Below are 25,168 nucleotides of genomic sequence, written 5' to 3' on the forward strand. Positions count from 1 at the left end.
CATAAAAACCAAAATTCTAAAGTCACAATGTAATATGATTATGATTCTAGTTGAAACAGTAAAAATGTAACCAAAACACCCCACAGTACTAGAAATAACACTTCATGAAGTTTATTAACAAGTAAACTAATAATCTCAAAACCTATGAGCCTTAATAGGCTATTCTTCATGTCTACATTCCCATGGGTGACAGAATATACCAAATGTATCTTTACTCATGTGTTAAAGAATAAAAGATTTCCTGTTTAGAATACCAAAGACTTTTACGGTGATGCTGTTGAAGCAACATGTTGCTAATAGTTCAATATTCTGAAGAACTGTCTTTCCCAGATGTTCTCCTGTATATACCGAGCAATGCTATCTAATTGCTCCCTGGCTTAAATTTTTATTTACTCAAAAGGGAATTCCATACCAATACAGCTATGCTATTCTGTGAACTTTTCAGAGCTACATGTAGATACCACCTTCTCTTACGCATACATCCTAAAGAGACACAGGGATCATTTTGTGGAATGTTTTTCAACTGTCAGTGCAATGTTACTATTCCCCCCAGGACTCTGTCATCCCAACTTCTGCTCCACCCTACTTACGGGAAGCCTATCATGGTAGTGGCCCAGAGTCACGGAAATTTCTACTTTCAAAGCCTGGCCAATTTGGGTTAGGAGAATAAATGATCACTCTTCTAAGCCCTTTTACCAGTAGGGTAAAATGTATATTTCAAATTCAGTGCTGCTAGAGCAAAAGGTACATAAAGAAGAATGAGATCACTGAAGCTCTGTGTGGCAAGAAAGGCTAAAGTCAGATTGAGTTTGGTTTTGTACATATGAAGTTCGAGATACGAAGCAGGCTGTCTAATACACTGGAGATGGTCAAAGTTGAAGAAAAAAGCTTGGGGATTGTCAATACAAATCATGCATTCTCAGGGGGTGATATCCCCAAGGTGGTAAAAATTGGCTCTTTGGAAGGGGAGATCTCAGATATTATTATGGTTTATGGCCCTCCAAAGGGCCACAACCTATAAATAGATGCACAGAATTTTTTTTTCCCATTTATTTATTTTATTGCATTTTAGGTTTTGGGATACATGTGAAGAACATCCAAGATTGTTGCATAGGTACCCACGTGGCAGTGTGATTTGCTGCCTTCCTCCCCATCACCTACATCTGGCATCTCTCCCCTTGCTATCTCTCCTCAACTCCCCACCCCCCACCGTCCCTCCCCTATTTCCTCCCAAGTGACCCCAGTGCGTAGGATGCACAGAAATTTTTATTGGGATGGGGTGATTAGGCAATAAAGAAGTCAAAAGGCGCAGAGCAATAATAAAAAAAAGGTTTATAGGCCGGGCGCGGTGGCTCAAGCCTGTAATCCCAGCACTTTGGGAGGCCGAGGCGGGTGGATCACGAGGTCAAGAGATCGAGACCATCCTGGTCAACATGGTGAAACCCCGTCTCTACTAAAAATACAAAAAAAAATTAGCTGGGCATGGTGGTGCGTGCCTGTAATCCCAGCTACTCAGGAGGCTGAGGCAGGAGAATTGCCTGAACCCAGGAGGCGGAGGTTGCGGTGAGCCGAGATCGCGCCATTGCACTCCAGCCTGGGTAACATGAGTGAAACTCCGTCTCAAAAAAAAAAAAAAGGTTTATAAAACACCAAAATAGACAGTATTTTTAAGATGATCAAAGTGGTTGTGACCACAAAGACTATGAGAGTAGAAGTCCTGATCTTTAAAGTTCTGTACAGAGGTCAGGGAAACGAGGTACCAGCAAAGGGGATCAAGAAGTTAACAGAGAAAAAGAAGAAAAATCAGAGAAGTAGTCATATAAGCTAAGTGAAGGTATTAAGGTATTTCAGACAAAAGGGAGTGAATTAACTGTGTCAAATGCTGCTAACGGATCAAGTAAAATAGAAGCAATGCCTAAAAGTGAGAGTGGTCAAGCAGTTTTTGGTTTTTTTTCTTTGAGGCAGTGTCTAGACCTCGGCTCACTGCAATCTCTGCCTCCCTGGTTCAAGCAATCCTCCTACCTCAGCCTACTGAGTAGCTAGAAGCATAGGCATGTGCCACCAAGCCCTGTTAATTTTTGGCACATGTTTGTAGAGAGGGGGTTTCACCATGTTTTCCAGGCTGGTCTCAAACTCCTGAGCTCAAGTAATCTGCCTGCCTCAGACTCCCGAAGTGCTGGGTAGACATGGTAGACTTGTAGGTCTTTTCTGGTTGCTTGCATTTCTTGGCAGTGAAATGACACGCAAGGTCATTTGCTGAGAGTGTGGGTGAGCCAGGAGCAAACATCTTCAAGGAATGAGGGAAGATGGCAGTATCAGTAAGATTTCTATTTGAGAAACCAGGTATATGGTGTTTCCACTAAGCAATATACAGAAAACAAATACAGAATATGGGGATAAAGGCAATGGATTCCGTTTTTGGTAAGTTTAAGATACTTGCAGGAAATCCATGTGATAACATCTAGAAGGTAGATCAGAAACCAAGAGAAAGATTTGGTCTCCAGAGGCATTTTTTAAAAACTTTTATTTAAGGTTTGGGGGTTCATATGCAGGTTTGTTACATGGGTAAACTGTATGTCATTGAGGTTTGGTATACAAATGATCCCATCACCCAGGTAGTGAGCAGAGTGCCTGACAGGTAATTTTTCAACCTTCCCACCTTCCCTCCTCTAGTAATCCCCAGGGTCTATTGTTGCCATCTTTGTGTCCAGTATTTATCCAATGTTTACCTCCCGCTTAACCAGTTCACTGTTCATGGACATCCAGCTTGATTACACGTCTTTGCTATTATAAATTGTACTGCAATGGACATATAAGTACATGCATCTTTTCTGTGGAATAATTTATTTTCCATTGTGTATATACCCAGTAGTGGAATTGCTGGGTCGAATAGTTCTACATTATTTGAGAAATCTCCACACTGTTTTCCACAGTGGCTGAACTAATTTACATTTCCACCAACAGTGTATAAGTGTTCCCTTTTCTCTGCAACCTCACCAACATCGGTTATTTTTTTGACTTTTTTTTTTTTTTTTGAGACGGAGTTTCGCCCTTGTTACCCAGGCTGGAGTGCAATGGCGCGATCTCGGCTCACCACAACCTCCGCCTCCTGGGTTCAGGCAATTCTCCTGCCTCAGCCTCCTGAGTAGCTGGGATTACAGGCACGCGCCACCATGCCCAGCTAATTTTTTGTATTTTTAGTAGAGACGGGGTTTCACCATGTTGACCAGGATGGTCTCGATCTCTTGACCTCGTGATCCACCCGCCTCGGCCTCCCAAAGTGCTGGGATTACAGGCTTGAGCCACCGCGCCCGGCCTTTTTTGACTTTTTAATAACAGCCATGACTGGTGTGAGATGGTATCTTGTTGTAGTTTTGACTCACATTTCTCAAATGATTAGTGATGTTGAACATTTTTTCATATATTTGTTGGTCACATGTATGTCTTCTTTTGAGAAGTATCTGTTCATGTACCTGACCCATTTTTTTTTCTTTCGGAGCAGGAATTAAAGTTTAAAAGCTTTATGGCTGGGCACCGTGGCTCACACCTGTAATTTCAGCACTTTGGGAGGGCGAGGTAGGTGGTTCACCTGAGATCAGGAGTTTGAGGCCAGTCTGGCCACACAGCAAAAACCCCATCTCTACTATAAATACAAAAATTAGCCAGGCATAGTGGCAGGCACCTGTGATCCCAGCTACTCAGGAGGCCAAACCAGAAGAATCACTTGAACCCAGGGGGTGAAGTTGCAGTGAGCTGAGATCACGCCACTGCACTCGAGGCTGGGTGACAGAGCAAGACTCAGTCTCAAATAAAAGAAAAAAAGAAAGAAAAGCTTTACAACAGTAAAGAAAGGAAAGTACAACTTGGAAGAGGAAAAAGCAGGCAACTTAAGAAACTAAGTGTGCCCCCTTTTTAATGGAACTGTTTGCTTTTTGCTTGAATTGTTTCTTACAGATTCTGAAAATGAGATCTTTGTCACATGCATAGTTTGTGAATATTTTCTCCAATTCTGTAGGTTGTCTGTTTACTCTGTTGACAGTTTCTTTTGCTGTGCAGAAGCTCTTTAATTAGCTCCTATTTGTCATTTTTTGTTTTGTTCCGGGGACTTGGTCATACGTTCTTGGATAAGGCTGATGCTCAGAATGCTACTTCCTAGGTTTTGTTCCAGGAGTTTTATAGTTTGAGGTCTTAGATTTAAGTCTTTAATCTATTTTGGGTTAGTTTTTGTGTATGCTGAAAGGAAGGGGTCCAGTTTCAATCTTCTACATGTGGGTACCCAGTTTCCCAGCACCGTTTACTGAATAAGGAGTCCTTTGCCCATTGCTTGTTATTATTGACTTTGCTGAAGATCAGATGGTTGCAGGTGTGTGGCTTTATTTCTGGGTTCCTGATTCTGTTTCATTGGTCTATGTATCTGCTTTTATATCAGTACCGTGTTGTTTTGTAATGCAGCTTTGCAGTACTGTTTGAAATGGGGTAGTATGCTACCTTGTTATTTTTGCTTAGGATTGTTTTGGCTGTTAGGTGCTTTTTTGGTTCATATGCATTTTAGAACAGATTTTTCTGATTCTGTGAAGAATGTCATTGGTAGTTTGATAGGAATAGCACTGAATCTGTAAATTGCTTTGGGCAGTATGGCCATTTTAACAACACTGAATCTTCCTATCCATGGTCATGGAATACTTTCCTTTTTTTTTTTTTTTTTTTTTTTTAAGACGGGGTCTCCCTATGTTGCCCAGGCTGGAGTGCAGTGGCTATTCACAGGTGTGATCCCACTACCGATCAGCACGGGAGTTTCTACCTGGTCCGTTTCCGACCTGAGCTGGTTCACCCCTCCTTAGGCAATCTGGTGGTCCCCTGCTCCCAGGAGGTCACCATATTGATGCCCAACTTAGTGCAGACACCCGACTGGCATAACGCACTACAGCCCAGAACTCCTGGGTTCAAGCGATCCTCCCTCCTCAGCCTCCCGAGTAGCTGGGACTATAGGCACGCACCACCGTGCCTGGCAGTGTTTTCCATTTGTTTGTATCATCTCTGATTTATTTCAGCAATGTTTTGTAATTCTCATTGTAGAGCTCTTTCGCCTCCTTGGTCAGCTATATTCCTAGGTATTTTATTCTTTATGTGGCTATTGTAAATGGGATTGTGTGCAGAGGCATTTTGAAGAATTTTCATTTACAGGTATTTATTTATTTGAGACAGGGTCTCCCTCTATCGTTCAGGCTCGAGTGCACTGCATAAACACAGCTTACTGCAGCCTCGACCTCTGGGGCTCAAGTGATCCTCCCACCTTAGCCACCAGGGTAGCTGGGACAACAGGTACATACCACCATGCTCGGCTAATTTTTGCAAGGTATTTTTTTGTAGAGACGAGGTTTTGCTGTGTTGCCCAGGCTGGTCTCAAACTCCTGGGCTCAGGCGATCCACCCACCTTGACCTCCCAAAGTGATGGGATTATAGGCACTAGCCACTGTACCCAGCAAAAAAATTTAATGCATTAGGAAAAATTGCAAACTTGCACAATAGATGATAACCCCCTACATTCAGCATCACTAATTTTCAACAGATGGTCAATCCTGCTGCCACTTCTATCACCACAACTGGATTATTTTGAAACAAACTCTAGCTAGTATATCAACTCATCAATATTTACTTCAGTATGTATAAAGCTAAAATTTTGGGTTTTTTTGAGACGGAGTCTTGCTCTGTCACCCAGGCTAGAGTGCAGTGGCACAATCTCCATTCACTGCAACCTCCACCTCCCGGACTTAAGCAATTCTCCTGCCTACTGGGCTTACGGGCTCCTGCCACTCAGCTAATTTTTGTATTTTTAGTAGAGACGGGATTTCACCTTGTTTGTCAGGCTGGTCTCGAACTCCTGACCTCATGATCCGCCCACCTCAGGCTTCCAAAGTGCTGGGATTACAGGTGTGAGCCATCGTGTCTGGCCAATTTTATATGTTTTTAACATTCTCCTTTTTAAAAACCTTTTCTAATACATTTATTTTTCTATCTTTCTCAGATGTTTTAATAAAGCTGTTTTTTTTTTTTACTAAATTGAATCACATTCCACTCATCTATTTTAAAGTAATATTAAATATATGAATATGGAAAAAAACCCCAAAATCATAAAACAATCTTTACCATATTCAAATTTAAACTCTATTTCCCATGTATCTCTTTATGCCTGGTTTTGTGCTGTGCTTACTATGGTCTCTCTAAATACTGATACATTATACCACATATGCACATATCTGTGTGTAGTTACACAGAGAACAGGCAACCTTCTTCCACCCTTCAACTCCAGTAACGAAGAGATGACTTCGAGACTAGAGCTGCAAGGTATTTCAAGGTCTCATTCATTCTTCACCAAAGAATTGCAGCGTATTTGCTGACAAGTGCTTACTTGTTTTCTGTTAAAAGGTTGAACATAAACATTTTAGGTCCCTACATGAGTAGTAGGACATAAAGGTAGGTCTCATCTTGGATTAGACAACGTTTTCTTAGATGTAACAAAAACAAAAGCAACAAAAGAAAAAATAGACAACTAGATTTAATCAAAATTAAAAATTTTTGTGCTTCAAAGGATACTATCAAGAAAGGGAAAATATAACCTCCAGAATTAGAAAAAAATATCTGTAAAGCATGTATCAGATAAGGCTGTAGTATCCAGAACTTTTTTTTTTTTTTTTGAGACAAGAGTCTCGCTCTGTTGCCCAGGCTGGGGTACAGTGTGGCTCACTGCAACCTCTACCTCCCAGGTTCAAGCAATTCTCCTGCCTCTGTCTCCCAAGTAGATGGGATTATAGGCGCCCGCCCCTACGCCCAGCTAATTTTTTGTACTTGTAGAGACCGAGTTTCACCATGTTGCCTAGGCTGGTCTTGAACTCCTGACCTCTTGATCCACCCACCTTCACCTCCCAAAGTGCTGGGATTACAAGTGTTAGCCACCATGTCCAGTCCCATAACTTTTATATCTCAACAATAAAAAGATAAATATTGACTGAGCATGGTGGGTCATGCCTGTCATCCGAGCACTTTGAGAGGCTGAGGCAGGAGGATTACTTTAGCCCAGGAGTTTCACCAGCCTGGATAACACAGTGAGATCTTGTTTCTCCCCAACCCTAAACCCCACTTAAAAAAAAAAGTAGCCAGGCAAGGTGGCATGTGCCTGTGGTCCTAGCTACTCAGGAATCTGAGGTAGGAGAATCACTTGGGCCTGGGAGGTAAGGCTGCAGTGAGCTATGATCATGCTGAATTTCAGTGTTTATAAGACACCCAGGAGGAGATATTCGGTAATCCATGACACATACAAACAGTAGATATCTGTAGCCAACATGGGCTAAAGAGAAGCATTAAGTTTACCAGAAAGAGAATACTATGTGAGAAATACTGCAGGAGTAGGATCAAGCCCTGAGGAATATCAACACTTAAAGGGAATGGAGAAAGAAGCACCCGTAAAGATTTAAAAGGAAAAACCTGAGGAACAGAAGGAAAAGAAGCTCTACTTATTTTTAATTAAGGAATTGTTCTTAATATAAACCCAAGAGAGCATGTAACATTAAAAGCAATGGTATCACTCTCAATAAAACTGCAACCAAAGAGCATATAAAGAAAGCACTTGCTATATACTTAGAGCCAAGTTATAGTCAACTCTTAGTATCAGCTATAATTTAAAAAAGAAACACACAATCCACATATAATCCCAACACAATTTCAAGCAATAGGCTTATAAAATAAATTCATGGCCAGGCACAGTGGCTCACGCCTGTAATCCCAGCACTGTGGGAGGCTAGGATTAGGCAACAGCAAGAGACTGGAGAAAACTAGAATGTCTTTCTCAAGAGAAATTACAGAGCCAAAGAGCATTTGTATTGAGTGCAATAACTACTTATTATTTTATTTTAACTGACTAACTTCTTCTAGAGAAAAGTCCTTCATCTAATTCTTCAAAGAAATCAGTTGAAGGGACACATGATGGCAATACAGCAAATACTAGTTAGATTAATAAAAACACCTGATTAATAAAAACTATACCCTAGAAAGGAAAAGCATTATGTAATTAATTATTTGACTTCCAATACAGGAACATTAATAGTGTACAAAAAACTCTACGATGAATTAGTGTGTAGAGGATTTTGGAGGCAGACAATCTATGTTCTAATCTCATATTTGCTACTTATTTTATGTATGACCTTGGACAAGTCAACTTCCTCATTATAACAATATAAGCAGTTTTGACCAACAGTAGTATTTCATCAAAAAGCTTTATGTGGTTAAATTCTAAGATTTACCTTACTAATTAGGGCCCCTAATTTGTTCTCATTTCGTAAAAATCTTATAGGTAAATCACTATATCCATTTCTGTTTAGACGTCCATAGTAAATTACACGATTAAATGTACTACCAAGGAAAAAAAAAGCTTAATGCTGTTTCCACCCCTAACGCACTTTTCTAATTGGGGTGCTGCTATGTTGACCAGGCTGATCTCAAATTCCTGGCCACCTAGTAATCCTCCCAACTAGACAGGTAAACCTGTAGTTAAATTCAACAGCTGATCTCAAGGCTGAGACTGCTAGACACATTGCTTGACCATCTGTCACAGCATTTGAACCATAAACTCAAATATATCCATATAAAAAAAGGGAAGGGCTAAAGTTGCCATACATTTGTGAATCCTTTTTACTATACTATAGCTCATTAAATTTTTTTTTCTTCTCACATTGGCCAATCTAATACGCATGACAAAAATGAATAGCAAAATTTTATCTTAATTGTACATCTATATGATTGATCCTCATTCATAAAATATACATTTTTTTGTCATTAATTGGTCCATTATTTCAAGAGTGGTTCTGACTTTTAACTCCTAAAGTTTGCATACTCTTTCCCCAATCTTTTTTAGGTTCACAGAAAAATCGAGTGGAAGGTACAGAGATTTCCCATATAAGCTTTAACCCCACATATACACAGCCTCCCCCACTATCAATGCCCCACACCAGGTACACTTGTTACAATCGATGAACCTATCTTGACACACCATTATCATCCAAAGTCCCTAGTTTACATTAGAGTTGACTCTTGGTATTGTACCTTCTATGAATTTTGGCATATGTATCATGACATGTATCCACCTTTATAGTATCATAAAGAATAATTTCACTGCCTCTGTGCTGTGCCTATTAATCCCTTGCTTACCTCTTTTTAAGTCCTAAATTGCAAACCACAGTTAAGAGATTCTGAATACTGAAATGGTGCTTAGAATCCTAAGGATGAAAAAGAGAGGCAAATGCCAGGACAGAAAAAAATAGGCTAAAAGTAAGAGCAAAGAAAAAGTGAAAAAGAGCAGCTGCATTTCAAGAAATAAAGCATTCCATCCCTTAAAAAGCTGAAGCCATATTCTTTGTGTACTGCGTTTCCTTCTCATTCTGTTCCAAGAATTCAGAGAAAGTTCTGGGTAACATACTACAGCTCGGTATTAAGAAGGCAAAGTATTTAGTTATAGCTTAAGTAAATTCCCACTGCAGGTAAACATTTAATGGAAGTGATTTATACCTTAAACTCACTTACTTTTAGGATATTAGTGGTAAAAACTATATGCAGCCTGAGTTGGATGCTGTCTTTGATACTACCTCCATAGGCTCTCAGTCCTCTACACTGTATTCTTGAGTAGGGTCGGGTTGATTAAATAAAACTGAAGAGATTTTAAAACCTACACTAAGACTTTCTAAATGTTAAGTCCTTTCCTTTCAACTCATCTGCCCTTTATTCAACACAAGTGATATATTGCAATATAACATCAACTCTTCTTGCAGTGCGTTCTGCATATCATCTGTTCCTTAATTAGTGCTCACACTTCTAGACTGATGCAATCTTATCTATGCTACCTCTCATTTTCAATACTACTCTCCTTCTAATCTGTCACTAATCACTTACTAACTCCTATTACTGCTCTTAGGAGATTAAGTCCTATAGTAGTTTCCAAGTGTCCTAGAAATTAATTCCAAGATCCTTACCTTACCTCTGTTTCCAGGTCTTTAATAGGGTGCCCCAGATTACCCCTCCTTCCATATCTTCCTCATCACCCTCCCTCTGTCTGCTTTAAATGCCCTTCACCTGACAGCTTTGTTTCCAGCTCAGGGACCTCTTCCATGCTGTCCTACATGGCTAGAATGCCTCCTTCCCCTCACGGCAATCTACTGGTCATCTTCCTCTCACCATTTAAACATCACTCTCCATGAAGTCTTGTCAGATACTCTGTTAGGAGATGCTGCTTTTACTAAAATAATGGATCACAACCCTGGCTGTACTCTGGAATCACTAATGTGTGACAAGTTAAGGTGACCAGTATAGTATGGGAGGTCTCTTAAAGTAAAATACGGATACCTAGACTACATACTCAGACAGACTCTCTAGGCAAAGGAACTAGATATTGGTGGTAGGGTTTTTTGTTTGTTTGTTTCTTTCTTTCTTTTGGTCTGTTTTTTTCCAAAGCCTCACAGGTGATCTAATGAGCAGCCAGAGTTATGAACCACCACAGGCTGAGCATTCTTTAATCCAAAATGCTCCAAAATCTGAAACTTTTTGAGCACCAACATGACACCACAGTGGAAAATTCCACACATGAACTTGTGATGGGTTGTGGTCAAAATGGAGGCATAATGCCGGGTGCAATGGCTCACACCTATAATACCAGCACTTTGGAAGGCTGAGGTGGGTGGATCATTCGAGGTCAGGAGTTTGAGATCAGCCTGGCCAACATGGTGAAACCCTGTCTCTACTAAAAATGTAAAAATTGGCTGGGCATGGTGGCATGCACCTGTAATCCCAGCTACTTGGGAGGCTGAGGCAGGATAATCACTTGAACCTGGGAGGCGGAGGTTGCAGTGAGCCAAGATATTGCCATTGCACTCCAGCCTAGGCGATAGGGTAAGAACTCCATCTCAAAAAAAAAAAAAGTTCATTCTTAGCACAGTGAAGACACTTAGCAAATTTTACAAGTTTGTCCTCTACTGATCCTGTCTTTCCTTTAGGTAAAATTTGGTCAAAATTCATGCCAAAACCTGGAGAAAAAGTCTTCAAAAGTAAATAAAATATACTTTTGGGAGGAACCTGATACTTACAGTTCCTTGGCCATAATGTATAAGGAGGTTATAACCAAATTACACATAACCACCAGTAGCTGGATCTACTGTTTTTATGTTCTGCTTCCTTGGTGTCTGTTTTAAGACAGTGACTTGTTCTGTCACCCAGGCTGGAGTGCAGTGGTGTGATCATAGCTCACCGTAGCCTCCAACTCCTGGGCTCAACCAATTCTCCCACCTCATCTTCCTGAGTACCTGGGGCTACAGTCACATGCTACTAGGCCTGGCTGATTCTATTTTTTGTAGAAATAGAACCTTGTCATGTTGCCCAGGCTGGTCTCCAACTCCTGGCTTCAAGCATTCCTCCCATCTAAGCCTCCCAAAGTGCTGGAATTACAGGCATGAGATACCACACCCAGCCAGTCTCTGTTTACAGTACCCCAACCCCAGAATATCTAGAGAAAAACCTGCTGTCAGGTAGTGGTCTGCCAACAACTTAAAATTGAATAAACCTGGCCAGGTATGGTGGCTCACACCTGTAATCCCATTACTTTGGGAAGCCAAGGAGGGAGAACTGCTTGAGGCCAAGAGTTCAAGACCAGCCTAGTCAACATAGCAAGACCCCATCTCTACTAACAACACAAAAATTAGCCAGGCATCATGGTTGTGCTTACCTGTAGTCCTAGCTAACTGGGAAGTTAAGATGTGAGAATTGCTTGAGTCCAGGAGTTAGAGGCTGCAGTGAGCTAAGATCATGCCACTGAACTACAGCCTGGGTGACAGAGGAAAACCACCCAAAAAATATTTCTTTTGATACCAAAACAATTTAAAAGTTATAAACTTATAACCCAAATAGGTACCAGAAGATAGAAAATAGGCTAATAATAACAAAGCCAATTTCAACTGTCTGACAAGAGCTATCAGGACTGATAATGCTGTTTTAAGAACTCTGAGGCTAAATTAATCAGGAAATCATGTTATGAGGGATCATGGATATTGGCCATAGAGAGGGAGAGATGGCATATATGACATGTATTTTCCATCTAGAAGGTCTATAACTTCAAGAGCCTACCTAAAAAGCCTAATCTTAAAAAGGAAAGTAGTAATGATGTACACACAAAATGGCATACTTGTATCAGTACTAATCACACAAGAGATGAATCATTTATTTTCTTGTTTGTAAGGGCAGAACTATTTTTGCTTTATTCTTTTTTTGTACTTCCAACACCTATCAGAATGCCTGATATACATAGCAGGCTGTTAACAGAAGTGTATTTAATGAAATATGCAATAAGAAAACAAAGAAATATAAGATCACATTATTTTGATATGCCATAATCACTTAAGGTCTATACTCCAAAATATCACATGCTCCAGGGAATGACCATCTAAACTTTCAGTAATGTAGCAGGTAATGAGATCACAGCTCACTGTAACCTCAAACTCATGGGCTCAAGCAATTGTCCTGCTTTGGCTTCCCAAAGTGCTGAGATTACAGGCATAAAATACCATGCTCAGCCTAGAAGCATGATTTTTAAAACGAACACTTTCCTCCCTTGCATTACTCTTGGGAGATAGTTTAATATGGTGAAATTCTAACGTCTGTTTTCACTTAGCACTGTAATACTACTAATACTACTTTAGCTAAAAGAGCTGGAAGGCAACTTAACCTGTATTTGTTCCACAACTGAACCAGAAGAATGAAAATTAGTTTTATCCAAGGTTTAAAAATTATATCTATTCTTAAGCTAAGAATCATAACCTCAAAACAAACATCATAAAATTATTATAGGTTACAAACAGAGGTGTTAAAATTAAAGCAGATGGCTGAATCCAAGAATGAAATTATGCAAAAGATTAATGTCATATTAATCACAACCACACTTGTGACTAGAAAGAACGGGGTCTAGATGATCTCTCAAGGAATCTTGTTCTGATTTTCCACTCTTGCCCCGTGTCTTATTTGAGCAGACACAGATTTAACTGGCCTTTTGCTATTTTCTCTAGCATTTTAACAATCATGACACATAAAACAAGTTGACACAAAGCTTTTCCCCAGAGTTTCAAAATCTTTGTCATTGAATCAAGTGGCTAGGCAATGAATACAGATTCCTGGCTTTCTGTGGTACTTTTGGAAGCAATAAGTAGGTGACTATTTTAAGCTTTTTGAGCTTCTTTGGTAGCAGTGGAAAGAATTTTACTACAGGGGTTTGTATGTTTCAAAAAAACACTAAATTATACAACTTCACACCATCATCAGCAAACATCTACCAGTACTTAGAAAGCTGGGAGTGAAGGGATTTAGGCTCTGGCCCAGAATATGCCCCTTATTAAAACCATGTGATCTTGGCAAATAATCCAACCTCAGATTCTTCACCTATAAATCAATAATCTGCCTTCTTCCTACCCTGCTTACCTCATAGAGTTTCTATGAAGATCCAATTAGCTAACCTGTCTTGAAGCACTTGGAAAACTATTAAGGCCTAATACATATGCAGAAACATTACTGTCCCAGGCCCCATGCAAAACGGAACTATGAGGCCACAAATTCCCCTATTCCATCCCACCCCCATAATCCATCACATAATTGTACCTAAAGAGCAACTGTATTGCTAAATGGTTCATCTTTATTACTTAAATTTACACACTCTATTCTCCAGAAGCCTATCTAATGACGTGTAAAGATGAAGTAGCAGAAGAAAAATGTGGCAAAGCACCTAAACATTAGGCTGCTTAAAACCTTTTCTAAAGATTTTCTTTGCCTGCCCTGAACTCCAAAAGTCCCAATGGTCCTCCGAAAACTTCAATTTTCTTTTGATTTCTGATGTTAAAAGGTACTCTTTACACCTATACTTAACTAAGAAACAAGATTTTCCTCCTGCAATTTTAGGTTTTGTGTACTCTACAAGTGACATCACTTCTTACCAAGAACATTCCAATTAAGCTCTGTAACACTGCTCGCTAGTGCCTTTTTCCCAAGTAAGAAGTAATTTCCTACATCTTGACTGGGCTGTAGAAAGCTGTATATGGTTCCAAAATAACAGAGAATTCCTCCTTAACTGTCATAGTTCTTGATAATCTGATTTCTATGCTGAGCATGACAGGTTTCTGGCTGCCACTGACAAGTTGTACGAATCTAGACAAGTCACTTATGGTGACCTGGGACTCCACATTTATAAAGAGAACTAGTTTATCTCCAAGAACCTTTCTGGTGGAAATATTCTATGATTCTCTTCAGATCACATACAGTAATACAGTCACAGTAATGTGACTAAGAGAACCCTCAAAGAACAATCCTGTATTAGCTGCAGCTTCCAAATATTCAACATTTTTCATTTCTCCCCAGTCCTCAAAGGGTAGTCACAGCTACTATAGAACTGTTAAAAGGACAGCTTAAAAAAAAAAAAAAAGAGAAAACTAGCTACACGACAGAAAGATTGTAGGCTTTTTAAAGAGTCAGTGGGTTCTAAAAAGGGAAAGGAATTGAATCAGAAAAACAGGAATATACATGCAAGAAAATATACCCATCCAATTTCATACCAGGTTATCTCCTGTGGCAGGGAACAATCTTAGGGGTCCAAGCCTAAACCCTGTCATTTATAACCTTAGAATACCAGAAAAGTCAGATTAACCTTAGCAGATCACTCAATTTCAATCAACTATGTAGATCCTGACTAAGAGGCCAGTGGAAAGTAGAGGGCCAGAGTAGGGACGTAGCAGTACAGAGGACCACAGATGGAAGGTTTCACTTCCAGCCAGCATGTCATGTGAATGATTAATTAAAATGTTTGAAAACAAAAAATCCAATAATGTATGATATTTTCAAAAACGATGAGCAAGGAACTTTGCTAGGCATCCCAGGGGTGGGGGTGGGGTAACGATACACAGATGCATTTAGGGAATTTAAGAGTTATTAAAGGCTGGGCACAGTAGCTCACACCTGTAATCCCAGTACTCTGGGAGGTGAGGGTGGGAGATCACTCGAGGTCAGGAGTGAGATCAGCATGACCAACATGGCAAAAGCCTGTCACTTCTAAATATACAAAAATTAGCCAGGCATGGTAGCACACACCTGTAGTCCCAGCTACTTGGGAGGCTGAGGCACAAAAATTGCTTGAACCCAGGAGGCAGAGGTTGCAGTGAGCGGACATCGCGCTACTGCACTCCAGTCTGGGTGGGTGACAGAGTGAGACTCCATGTCAAAAAAAAAAAAAAAGAGTTATTAGTATTTTAATCCTGTAACACACTGGCTCTGCTTTAAGCGGGTCTGGGTGGCCCGATATCCCTCCATTGCATCCTCCACACCCCCCATTACCCAGTGCAGTTTAAAAACATAATATTAAGAGTATGTACCCATAGATATGAGGTAAGAGGAGTGAAAAAAGAGTTATAGACCCAAACATTAATATTTAAGGGAATGTGCTGTCTCATGAATAATACAGAATGATTTAGAAATTCAGATGCTGACTGGCCATCTGGTTTTAGTAATCAGTGAAGACTCATTAGGACAGTTTTAATCACGGTCTTGAAAGATAAGAATAAGCCCATTTTAGTGTACCAGTCTGCCCTTGGAATATGTTTATCAGTATAAGAGCATCACTAATGGGAAAAGCATGGCCTGAAATAGGGACAAGGATCACCATCAGCAAGCAAAGAGAAAAACATCAAGTCACCAATTAATAATGGTCTGAAGCAGCCTTTCTTCACTCATGTCATTTCTACTGTCTCAGATATTAGTGTTCATCCAACTGCAAAGTTTATTTTTGTTATAATAACCACAAATGTTGTACCTAATATAGATCAATATGAAATAAAGTGTAAAAGGGAAAGCTTGAGGGGCATTCTCCCAGACATCAATTTCTACTGTGGAACACTATTGTCCAATGCAAATGATCCTTCCCTTCTTTCCAAGTTCTCTACTAATCTTCCACCAACCCCAACATGCATCTGAGGCACGTAAAAAGGTACATGACCACAGGTTTAGGACAGCAACACACTGTAATGACTTCCATAGTTTCTTACAGGCAAACTGCTTTTTAAACATGGTTTTAGATTAGTAGAACTTATGTAAGAACACAAAGCTCTTTTATGTCTGGGAATTTCTGGTATAGGCTGAAGGTGAAGGCTGAAAAGAACCCAAACTGCTTCAAATTCAATAAATTTAAATAAAATATGCTCCATAAAAATTGAAATGTATAATCTATCAAATGTCATATACTTTTTCTGATAAGATTTCAAAGTTAACACCTATACTCATAAAGACTTATAAGAGTGTAAAGAATGTACACATTTTATTGCACCCTAATTTTTTTAAAACTAAATTTCATTGGCCATATTTGAGGTTTACAACATGATGCTGTGGAATATAGATAGCAAAATGGTGAAGCAGATTAACATAGCCATCATTTCACATAATTATTTTTTAACAAGAGCTGCTAAAATCTACTTATTTAACAAAAATCTTTAACACAATTTTACTAACTTTGGTCTCCCTGTATCTCTAAACTTGTTCATCCTACATATCTGCTATTTTGTATCCCTGACCTACATCCCCCCATTTCCTTTTCATCCCCCCACCAACAGTGGTAACCATTGTTTCATTCTGTGTATTTTAGCTGCTTCAAGAAATACTCTTCAGAGGCCCAGGAGGGTGGATCACGGAGGTCAGGAGATTGAGATTATCCTGGCTAACATGGTGAAACCCTGTCCCTATTAAAACACAAAAATTAGCTGGGCATGGAAGCGCGCACCTGTAGTCCCAGCTACTGGGGAGGCTGAGGCAGGGGAATTGGCTTGATTGAACCTGGGCGGCGAAGGTTACAGTGAGCAAAGGTTGCTGTGAGCCGAGATTGTGCCACTGCACTCCAGCTGGGCAACAGAACAAGACTCCGTCTCAAAAAAAAAAAAAAAAAAAAAATTCTACATACACGTAAGATTATGCAGTATGTATAGCTTATCTCATTTAACATAATGTCCTTCAAGTCTATCTACGTTGTGGTAAATGGCAGGATCTCCTTTTTTAAGGCCAAATAATGTACCATTGTATGTTGTCTATATACAGACAAACATATACACACATACACAACAATTTCTTTAGCCATTCATAATCCATCGATGGACATTTAGCTTGTTTTCCTATCTTGGCTATTGTGAATAATGCCGCAATGAATGTGAGAGTGCAGGTAATCTCCACAACCTGATGATTTCCTCTCCTTTGGGTGTATACCCCAAAGAGGGGTTGGTGTGCACCCAGAATCTTCAAAATAGTATGTAAATCCTACTTTTGCTGATATACTGTGAATCCATGTTTACCTTAATAAAATGACAATAATAGTACTCTTTCAAGAAAATAATTTGAAGAGAAAATATAAAAGAAACTTCAACCCAAGTAAAGAAGCTATCTCTTTCCCATCAGTGTTATCGGTAACTTCTAAAGCTCTAAGCAGTATAATTTATCTTTTCATGTACAGGATAATGATGGTTCCAGTTGTTACCACAAATTACCTCAAATATAATCGACGAAAAAGATCATTAGCTATATAGGGTCTTACAATATATCATAAAGACAACATGAAAGTCAACCCAGCTTCAGGTAACTTGGTCAAACCTGGAAGAATCCAAGAGGTTGGGGGATGCGGACATGAGAGCCAAGTTACTAGGCTAAAGGCTAATAAATAGGCCACACATCAAAGGAATCCAGGTCAGGCGCGGTGACTCATGCCTGTAACCTCAGCACTTTCAGAGACTGAGGTGGGTGGATCACCTGAGGTCAGGAGTTCGAGACCAGCCTGGTCAACATGGTGAAACCCCATCTTTACTAAAAATACAAAAATTTAGCCGGGTGTGGTGGTGGGCGCCTATAATCCCGGCTACTCGGGAGGCTGAGGCAGGAGATTCGCTTGAACCCGGGAGGCAGAGGTAGCCGTGAGCCGAGATTGCACCACTGCACTCCAGCCTGGGCAAAGAGTGAAACTGTCCCAAAAAAAAAAAAAAGGAATAAGGAATTAGTATAAGAAAGATGGGGTCAGGAACACTGCTCAACTCGAGATTATCACACATCTCTAGTTCTTTCAATATTGGTACCAAAAGAATGATCTTACTTATCTCACTCCGTATACTTATTCCTTTACAACATGAATTATTTCCAGTCTGGCTGGTGTATCTCACTGCACACCCCAAGCTAGTGACATAAAACACTGTCACCAAAAGAAACCTACAGAAAGATACATAAGCCTAAGGCTCTTTTTAAAAAAAAAAAAAAAAAAAAAAAAAAAAAAGCATGTGTCTTCACCTCGCCTTACACTTGTCTCAGTTACCTCTCCCGAGGGTGTGAAAATATCAACATCCGGTCGCCCACCCCCACCCTCTCAGCAGTGCCTCGCATTGACTCTGCCCATCCCCTATCCTTCCCTTAATAGTCTCATCACCTTGGAGAAGCCCATGGAATATTTCTTCCTATGGCTCCCCCACCCTTATTCATGGCTCAACGCGATATTCTCCACATCTTTCTACCAAGGAAGTGGCAAAAAAGAAAGCAGCATGGTCGAGGACGAAAGCCGGGGAGGCCTGACAACCAGATAGCAGTTTAAGGCGACAGGATTGGCTCTTTTCCCCCCATCTCGACCTCCGAACCAGCAGTCAGTTCTGTAAATGTGAAAACGCTGGTCTTCCCGCTCCCCCACCCCCATCCCCGTCAGAGGCCAGGCCGGTAATATCCGAAGACCGGGAGGAAGCGCGAGGCAGGGCGATCTCTAACGAAGCCTACTCCCTCCCGGGCTGGTGTCCCCGGGGGGACTGGACATTGCGGGGGGAGGAGCAAAAGGCCCCCGCCCTGGGACCCCCCGGACACCCGGGCCCTTTCCCCATCCGGCTTCCCTCCCCCACGGCCCGGCCCCCAGCACTGCAGCGGCGCCCGGTGGACCCCACGCTGGCCTCACTGGCACACACGCCACACACAAAAGCGCCGCGGCCGCCGCCTTCCCGCCCCCACAGCCCGGCGAAGCAATCAATGAGGCGGCCGGCGCCAGCGTCCCCTCCGTGCACACCGAACACTGGGCCAAGCGTGCCAGCGGGGCGGCTCACCATCGCTGCGCTTGATCTCCACGTAAATCCCGATCTGGATCTTGCCGAAGTTGGCCGTTGCCATCACCTCATCTGGAGCAGCGGCAGCGGGCCGAGGGAGGGGGACCGGAGGGCGGAAAAGGCGGGGAGGGGGCGGGGTAGGTGTGGGAGGGGGAGCGGTTGCCCGCGGCCGCGCCGGCCCGGGCGACAGCGTGAACGGGAGCGGGGCCGCGAGGAGCAGCTGTGGGGAAGCAGGCGGAAGCCCCGAGCCTGCAGGTCGGCAGGAGGACACGCACGCCGGGGCGTCAGGGTGAAGCGAGGGCCGGGGCCGTGAGGCGGCGCGGGGTAGAGTGGGAGGGCCCGCGCCGCCCGCCCGGGAGCCGACGCTGGGGAGGCGGGGCGCCGCGCGTCTGCGCAGAGCGCACCTCTGGCGTCTCTTCCTCTTCGGCTGGCCTTAGCCGGCTGCCTCTAGGCGGCCCCGCCCAGCTCCCCAACGGGGCGGGCGGCGGCCTCGGCTGCTGGGACCGCGGGAGCCGTGAGCGCTCGGTGCGGCCCGGCCCCCAACTAGCCGGCGTCGCGTTTAATTTCAGCCTGCGGCCTTAGAAGACGCGGGAAGCGTCGCGCTGAGCCGTTTTGCCTTCTGGCTCCCGTGAATTGGCGCTGTTGCCCAAATGGGTTAAGGGCCCCGTGGTTTCAGGGCTTTCCAGCGGGCTGAGGGATGCGAATTCAAGGGTCGTCCTTGGTAGACAGAACGGGCTCGGTGTTTTCATTGGCACCCCCTGTTTCCGCTTACAGGTAGGTGACCAAGCAGCCCTCCCAAGCACACTTGGTTCAGGTTTCCCATCCAGTTACGCCGGAAGGGAAGAAACACTCGAGGCGTCACCTACCCTAAATCGAAGTGAAGATCCGTCCCTTTGTAGTCTTGCCTTATGGTTCATCACATTCAGAAAGAAACTCTGTGGTGGGGCGTCCTTAACTGTTCAGGTTATGAGGCATCAGATGCTGGTGCCCTGTTTCTGCTGAGGGTTCAAGACTTACTTGTCTTGACCTGTAAAGGCCAACAACTGTGACTCAAGGGCAGAAGGCAGGCACATAAAGTTGACTGGGGAATGTGTCTCTTTGCAGTCATTTGACTAGTCTGACCACATCAGCAATGTGGAGAGTGAGACTCCATCCTAGAAGAGCAGGAAGGCCATGTGGACAGGGCCCTGGAAACTATAGCACCGTGTAAAAACCTCCAAATGTCTAACTCTTGCTGGGGTAGTAGTGGGGTTTGATATGTAGGAAACAACGCTTTCCCTAGTCATTGGTTTATTTATTTATTTATTTATTTTTTGAGAGGGAGTCTGTCACACAGGCTGGATGGAGTACAGTGGCACGATCTCGGCTCATTGCGATCTCCGCCTCCTGGGCTCAAGCGATTCTCCTGCCTCAGTCTCCCGAGTAGCTGGGATTACAGGCCCGCGCCAACATGCCCAGCTAATTTTTGTATTTTTGGTAGAGACGAGGGTTTCACTATATCTGTATTGGACAGGCTGGTCTTAAACTGCTGGCCTCAGGTGATCCACCTGCCTCAGCCTCCCAGAGTGCTGGGATTACAGACCTGAACCACCGCGCCGGCCTTCCCTAGTCGTTGTTAGTCTCCCTGTAACAATAACTACAAATACACAATTTAAAATTTAAAAATTGGAAACTGGATATATACATCAATGCTTATGTGCATATATGTGTTTGCCTAGAGTTTTCAACCTAATATAAGTAATCAAGTAGATCTTAAAAAAAACTGTTGAAAGACTGACTTCATCTGTAGCTTGAACGTATTGAAGGTATACTTGTCGAACGAACAACTCTATTGAATCCATTCTAAAGTGGGTATAATTTCTATAAAAAAAAAAAAAACAAAACCCACTGGATAGACAATGTAAAAAAAAACTTCTTTTACATTCCAGAAATGATACCATGCTTCAGAACCCGTTTCAGATGAAATTTGACCAAAATCAGGGTTTAGTTTTTATTTTTTCTATAATTTTGGGAGTTGTTCTGAACTTTTTGATCTCCTGTCTAGAATTCATTTTCTGATGTCTGCAACTGAGGTATTAAACATCTATTTATATTTTACTTATACTAGAATGCAAAGAAATCAAGTTGTACAGCTCAAAGTTGACATTGCTTCATCAAATGTTTTTTTCTTTTCTTTTCTTTTCTTTTTTTTTTTTTTTGAGACAGAGTCTCGCTCCATTGCCAGGCACCAGGCTGGAGTGCAGTGGCGTGTTCTCGGCTCACTGCAACCTCCGCCTCCCAGGTTCAAGCAATTCTCCTGCCTCAGCCTACTGAGTAGCTGGGACTAGAGGTGCACGCCACCTCTATGCTTCATCAAATATTTTTTAGCGTGGTTGCTGACACATACCTTACACTCTTTGGTTTATATAGTTAGTCTTAACCTTTAATCCATATAAAAGATATTTTTTAAATATGCACATTATTTTGCGCCATAAAAATGTATAACACCTAATAAACACAAAACCTTTATAAGACATACCCAAAAGGCCTACATTTTTTTTGGTACACATTAGCATATGTATTTACCAAGACTTGCATTATGGGCCTTGTATATTAGTGGCTTCCTGAAGAGCAGCCATAAATACATGCAGTGTGGCTATGTTTCCATCAACATCCTGGATCAAAGATTCTAACTCTGGCTCAGACATTAGCAAGATGTATAACCATAACTAGAACTACAACTACTACTAAGATCCTGAACTAGTAACTACTGATTAATTACTAAGATATATACCCTAAGAACTACTGTTCTCATTAGGATTACATAGTAGGCACTCAGATATTTGTTATGCAACAAGTTAACTTCTTAAGGTGCTCAGTATCTCAGTTATCTCTTTGATCAATCTGGAATAATAACTTACATTCTCTCAATCACAGTAAGTTTTTGTGAGGACAAATGAAATAAAATGTGATAGTACCTTGATATTTATCACTTTTTTTTTTTTTTTTTTAATAAAAGTAAACCATCCTAGGCCGGGTATGGTGGCCCACACCTGTAAGCCCAGCACTTTGGGAGGCCAAGGAGGGCAGATCACAAGGTCAGGAGTTAGAGACCAGCCTGGCCAATATGGTATACTAAGAATACAAAAATAAATAAATAAATAAGCTGGGCGTGGTAGTACATTCCTGCAGTCCCAGCTACTCCGGTGGCTGAGGCAGAAGAATTGCTTATACCCAGGAGGCGGAGGTTACAGTGAGTCAAGATGGCTCCACTGCACTCCAGGCTGGGCGACAGAGACTCTATCTTAAAAAAAAAAAAAAAAAAAAGTAAAGCATCCTATAAAAAATAACCCACACCACGTTTGGTGGCTCATTGCCTATAATTCCGGCACTTTGGGAGGCCTAGACAGCAAGATCCCTTGAGTTCAGGAGTTTTAGACCAGATTGAGCAACATATAGAGACCTCATCTCTGCTAAAAAGAAAAATTAGCCAGGTGTGGTGACCTACGCCTGTAGTCCTGACTACTCCGAAGGCTGAAGCAGACGGATCACTTGAGCCCAGGAGATCAAGGCTGCAGTGAGCTATGATTACAGCGCAGTGCTGCACTGCAGTCTGGGCAACATAACAAGATCCTATCTCAAAAAACAAAAACAAACCTCCCAAAACAGTACTCTACTATAGTCCTCAAATTATTAATTAGAAATTAGAATTTTAGGTAGGGTGTGGTGGCACATGCCTGTAATCTCAGCACTTTGGGAGGCCAAGACGGGTGGATCACCTGAAGTCTCCCTTCTTTATGGAAATTTTTCCACCCTATCCCATTTATAATGACTGTCCTATGTGGGTAATTCTCACACAGCCATGATTATCAGAATCTTCTAAGAAAGTTTTTAAAACAAATACAGAGGTACAAACTCTTATCTTGGGCCAATGGGTTTAAAATCTCGGGTAGGGCTTAGCGTGGTCCATTAAAAAAAAAAAACTCAGAAAATTATGTATACCTACTTGAGAATTATTAATTATCCCTGAATTGCCATAATTCAATGTTTTCTGTACATTTGCAAGTTAGGAACTGGGCACTAAATAACATTGCTTATTTTTCTAGTCCACCTTTTCTTTTCTTTTCTTTTTTTTTTTTTTTTGAGACAGAGTTTTGCTCTTGTTGCCCAGGCTGGAGTGCAATGGCACGATTTTGGTTCACTGCAACGTGTGCCTCCTGTGTTCAAGTGATTCTTCTGCCTCAGCCTCCCAAGTAGCTGGGATTACAGGCACCCACCACCACGCCCAGCTAATTTTTTGTATTTTTAGTAGACACTGGGTTTCACCATGTTAGCTAGGCTGCCCTCAAACCCCTGACCTCAGATGATCCACCTGCCTAGGACTTCCAAATTGCTGAGATTACAGGCACCCACCACCGTGCTCAGCCTGGTCTGTTTTTGAAAGATCTGCTTAAATCCATAGATTTCCCCCTTTATCAATTTTTTTCCTTACCTTTTTTTTCTTCTGTTGAAAAAGCCAGGATATTTAGCTTGTGGAGTTCTCTTTTTTCTCTTTTAAAATAATTAATTGTCTGGGCGGAGTGGCTCACACCTGTAATCTGAGCACTTTGGGAGGCCTAGGTAGGCAGATTACTTGAGGTCAGAATTTTGAGACCAGACTGGCCAATATGGTGAAACGCTGTCTCTACTAAAAATACAAAAATTAGTTGGGCTCGGTGGTGGGCACCTGTAGTCCCAGCTACTCGGGAGGTTGAGGCACAAGAATTGCTTGAACCCAGGAGGCAAAGGTTGCAGTAAGCCAAAATCATGCCACTGCACTCCAGCCTGGGCAACAGATCCAGACTGTTTCAATAAATAAATAAATAAATTGACGCATATTGTATTGTCTTATATATAAGGTATACAATGTAATGATTTGATATACATATATGTTTTGTAATAATTTTATAATCAAATTAATTAATATATCTATCACCACCCAAGCTGCACATGAGACCTCCAGAACTTGTTCTTTTTTTGTTTTTTTGAGGTGGAGTCTCACTATGTTGCCCAGGCTGGAGTGCAGTGGTGTGATCTCAGCTCACTCAACCTCTGCCTCCCGGGTTCAAGCGGTTCTCCTGCCTTAGCGTCCTGAGTAGCTAGGACTACAGAAGCCTGCTGTGATTCCTAAATAATTTTTGTATATTTAGCGGAGATGGGTTTTCACCATGTTGGCCAGGTTGGCCTTGAACTCCTGACCTCAGGTGATTCACCCACCTTGGCCTCCCAAAGTGCTGGGATTACAGGTGTGAGCCATTGCGCCTGGCCTAAAACTTGTTCATTTTGTAACTGAAAGTTTGTACCCTTTGATTAATATCTCTCCATTTATTGACTTCATTTCTTAGGACTATTTCAGTGTGTTTTAAAATCCACACACTTAATTTTTAATAGTCATAAAAATTCATATTGTTGAGTTGTCTTCAAGTTTTTGCCAAAGTAAAATCCCCATGATAAACATGTTTGCAAAATTTTTTTTGCTGTAGACACATTCTGCTAAGGGAAAATACCAGGTGAAAGGCTATTGAAGTGATCACTTAGGTAATGCAAAAGAGATAATATCATTTTTTTTCCTTAAAACCTATCATTGGCTACCCAGAATAAAATCTAAATTCTTTACAAAACTATACATGATCTAGCTCTGGCCTCCTTGGCAGCCTCATCTGGCACTGCTCTCCTCTCACTGTGCTCCATTTTCACAGAACTCCTTTCTGTCCCTTAAATCAGTCAAGATCTCTGATCAGGGTGGCTGCTCTTGCTCAACTTTTCATATGACTGATTCATCTTCCAGATCTCAGCCAAAAATCACTTCTGAAAAAAGCCTTTCCTTGTCCCTCACCTTACCCCTACTTTTCTCCCTGTCATCATCCCGATCATACCACCACAACCTGTTGTTACCTTACTAGGTTATTCTCAATCTGTGTCTCTCTTCCCCGACTCTAAAGTAACCTCTTCAAGGGCAGAAATCGTGCCTAAAATTCTTC

The 25,168-nt window shown here is 41.7% G+C and overlaps 1 protein-coding gene across 4 annotated transcripts in view; it reads right to left on the reverse strand.

Annotated features, from left to right (window-relative positions):
* KIF2A (kinesin family member 2A) overlaps positions 1-19,539 on the reverse strand; it is an 81,546-nt gene extending 62,007 nt beyond the window's left edge. For 2 of the 4 annotated variants that reach the window (XM_032279984.1, XM_032279976.1), the window contains exon 1: positions 19,170-19,539. In XM_032279984.1, coding sequence (XP_032135875.1) covers positions 19,170-19,233 — 64 coding nt within the window. In that variant the 5' untranslated portion in view covers positions 19,234-19,539. The remainder of the gene's footprint in view (positions 1-19,169) is intronic. The other 2 variants (XM_032280003.1, XM_032279993.1) reach the window with 1 other exon arrangement.
* Positions 19,540-25,168: the final 5,629 nt, after the last annotated feature.

The sequence above is a fragment of the Sapajus apella genome, unplaced genomic scaffold (genome assembly GCF_009761245.1).
Source record: "Sapajus apella isolate SASKATOON/1434 unplaced genomic scaffold, GSC_monkey_1.0 scaffold1, whole genome shotgun sequence".
Classification (NCBI taxonomy): Eukaryota; Metazoa; Chordata; class Mammalia; order Primates; family Cebidae; genus Sapajus; species Sapajus apella.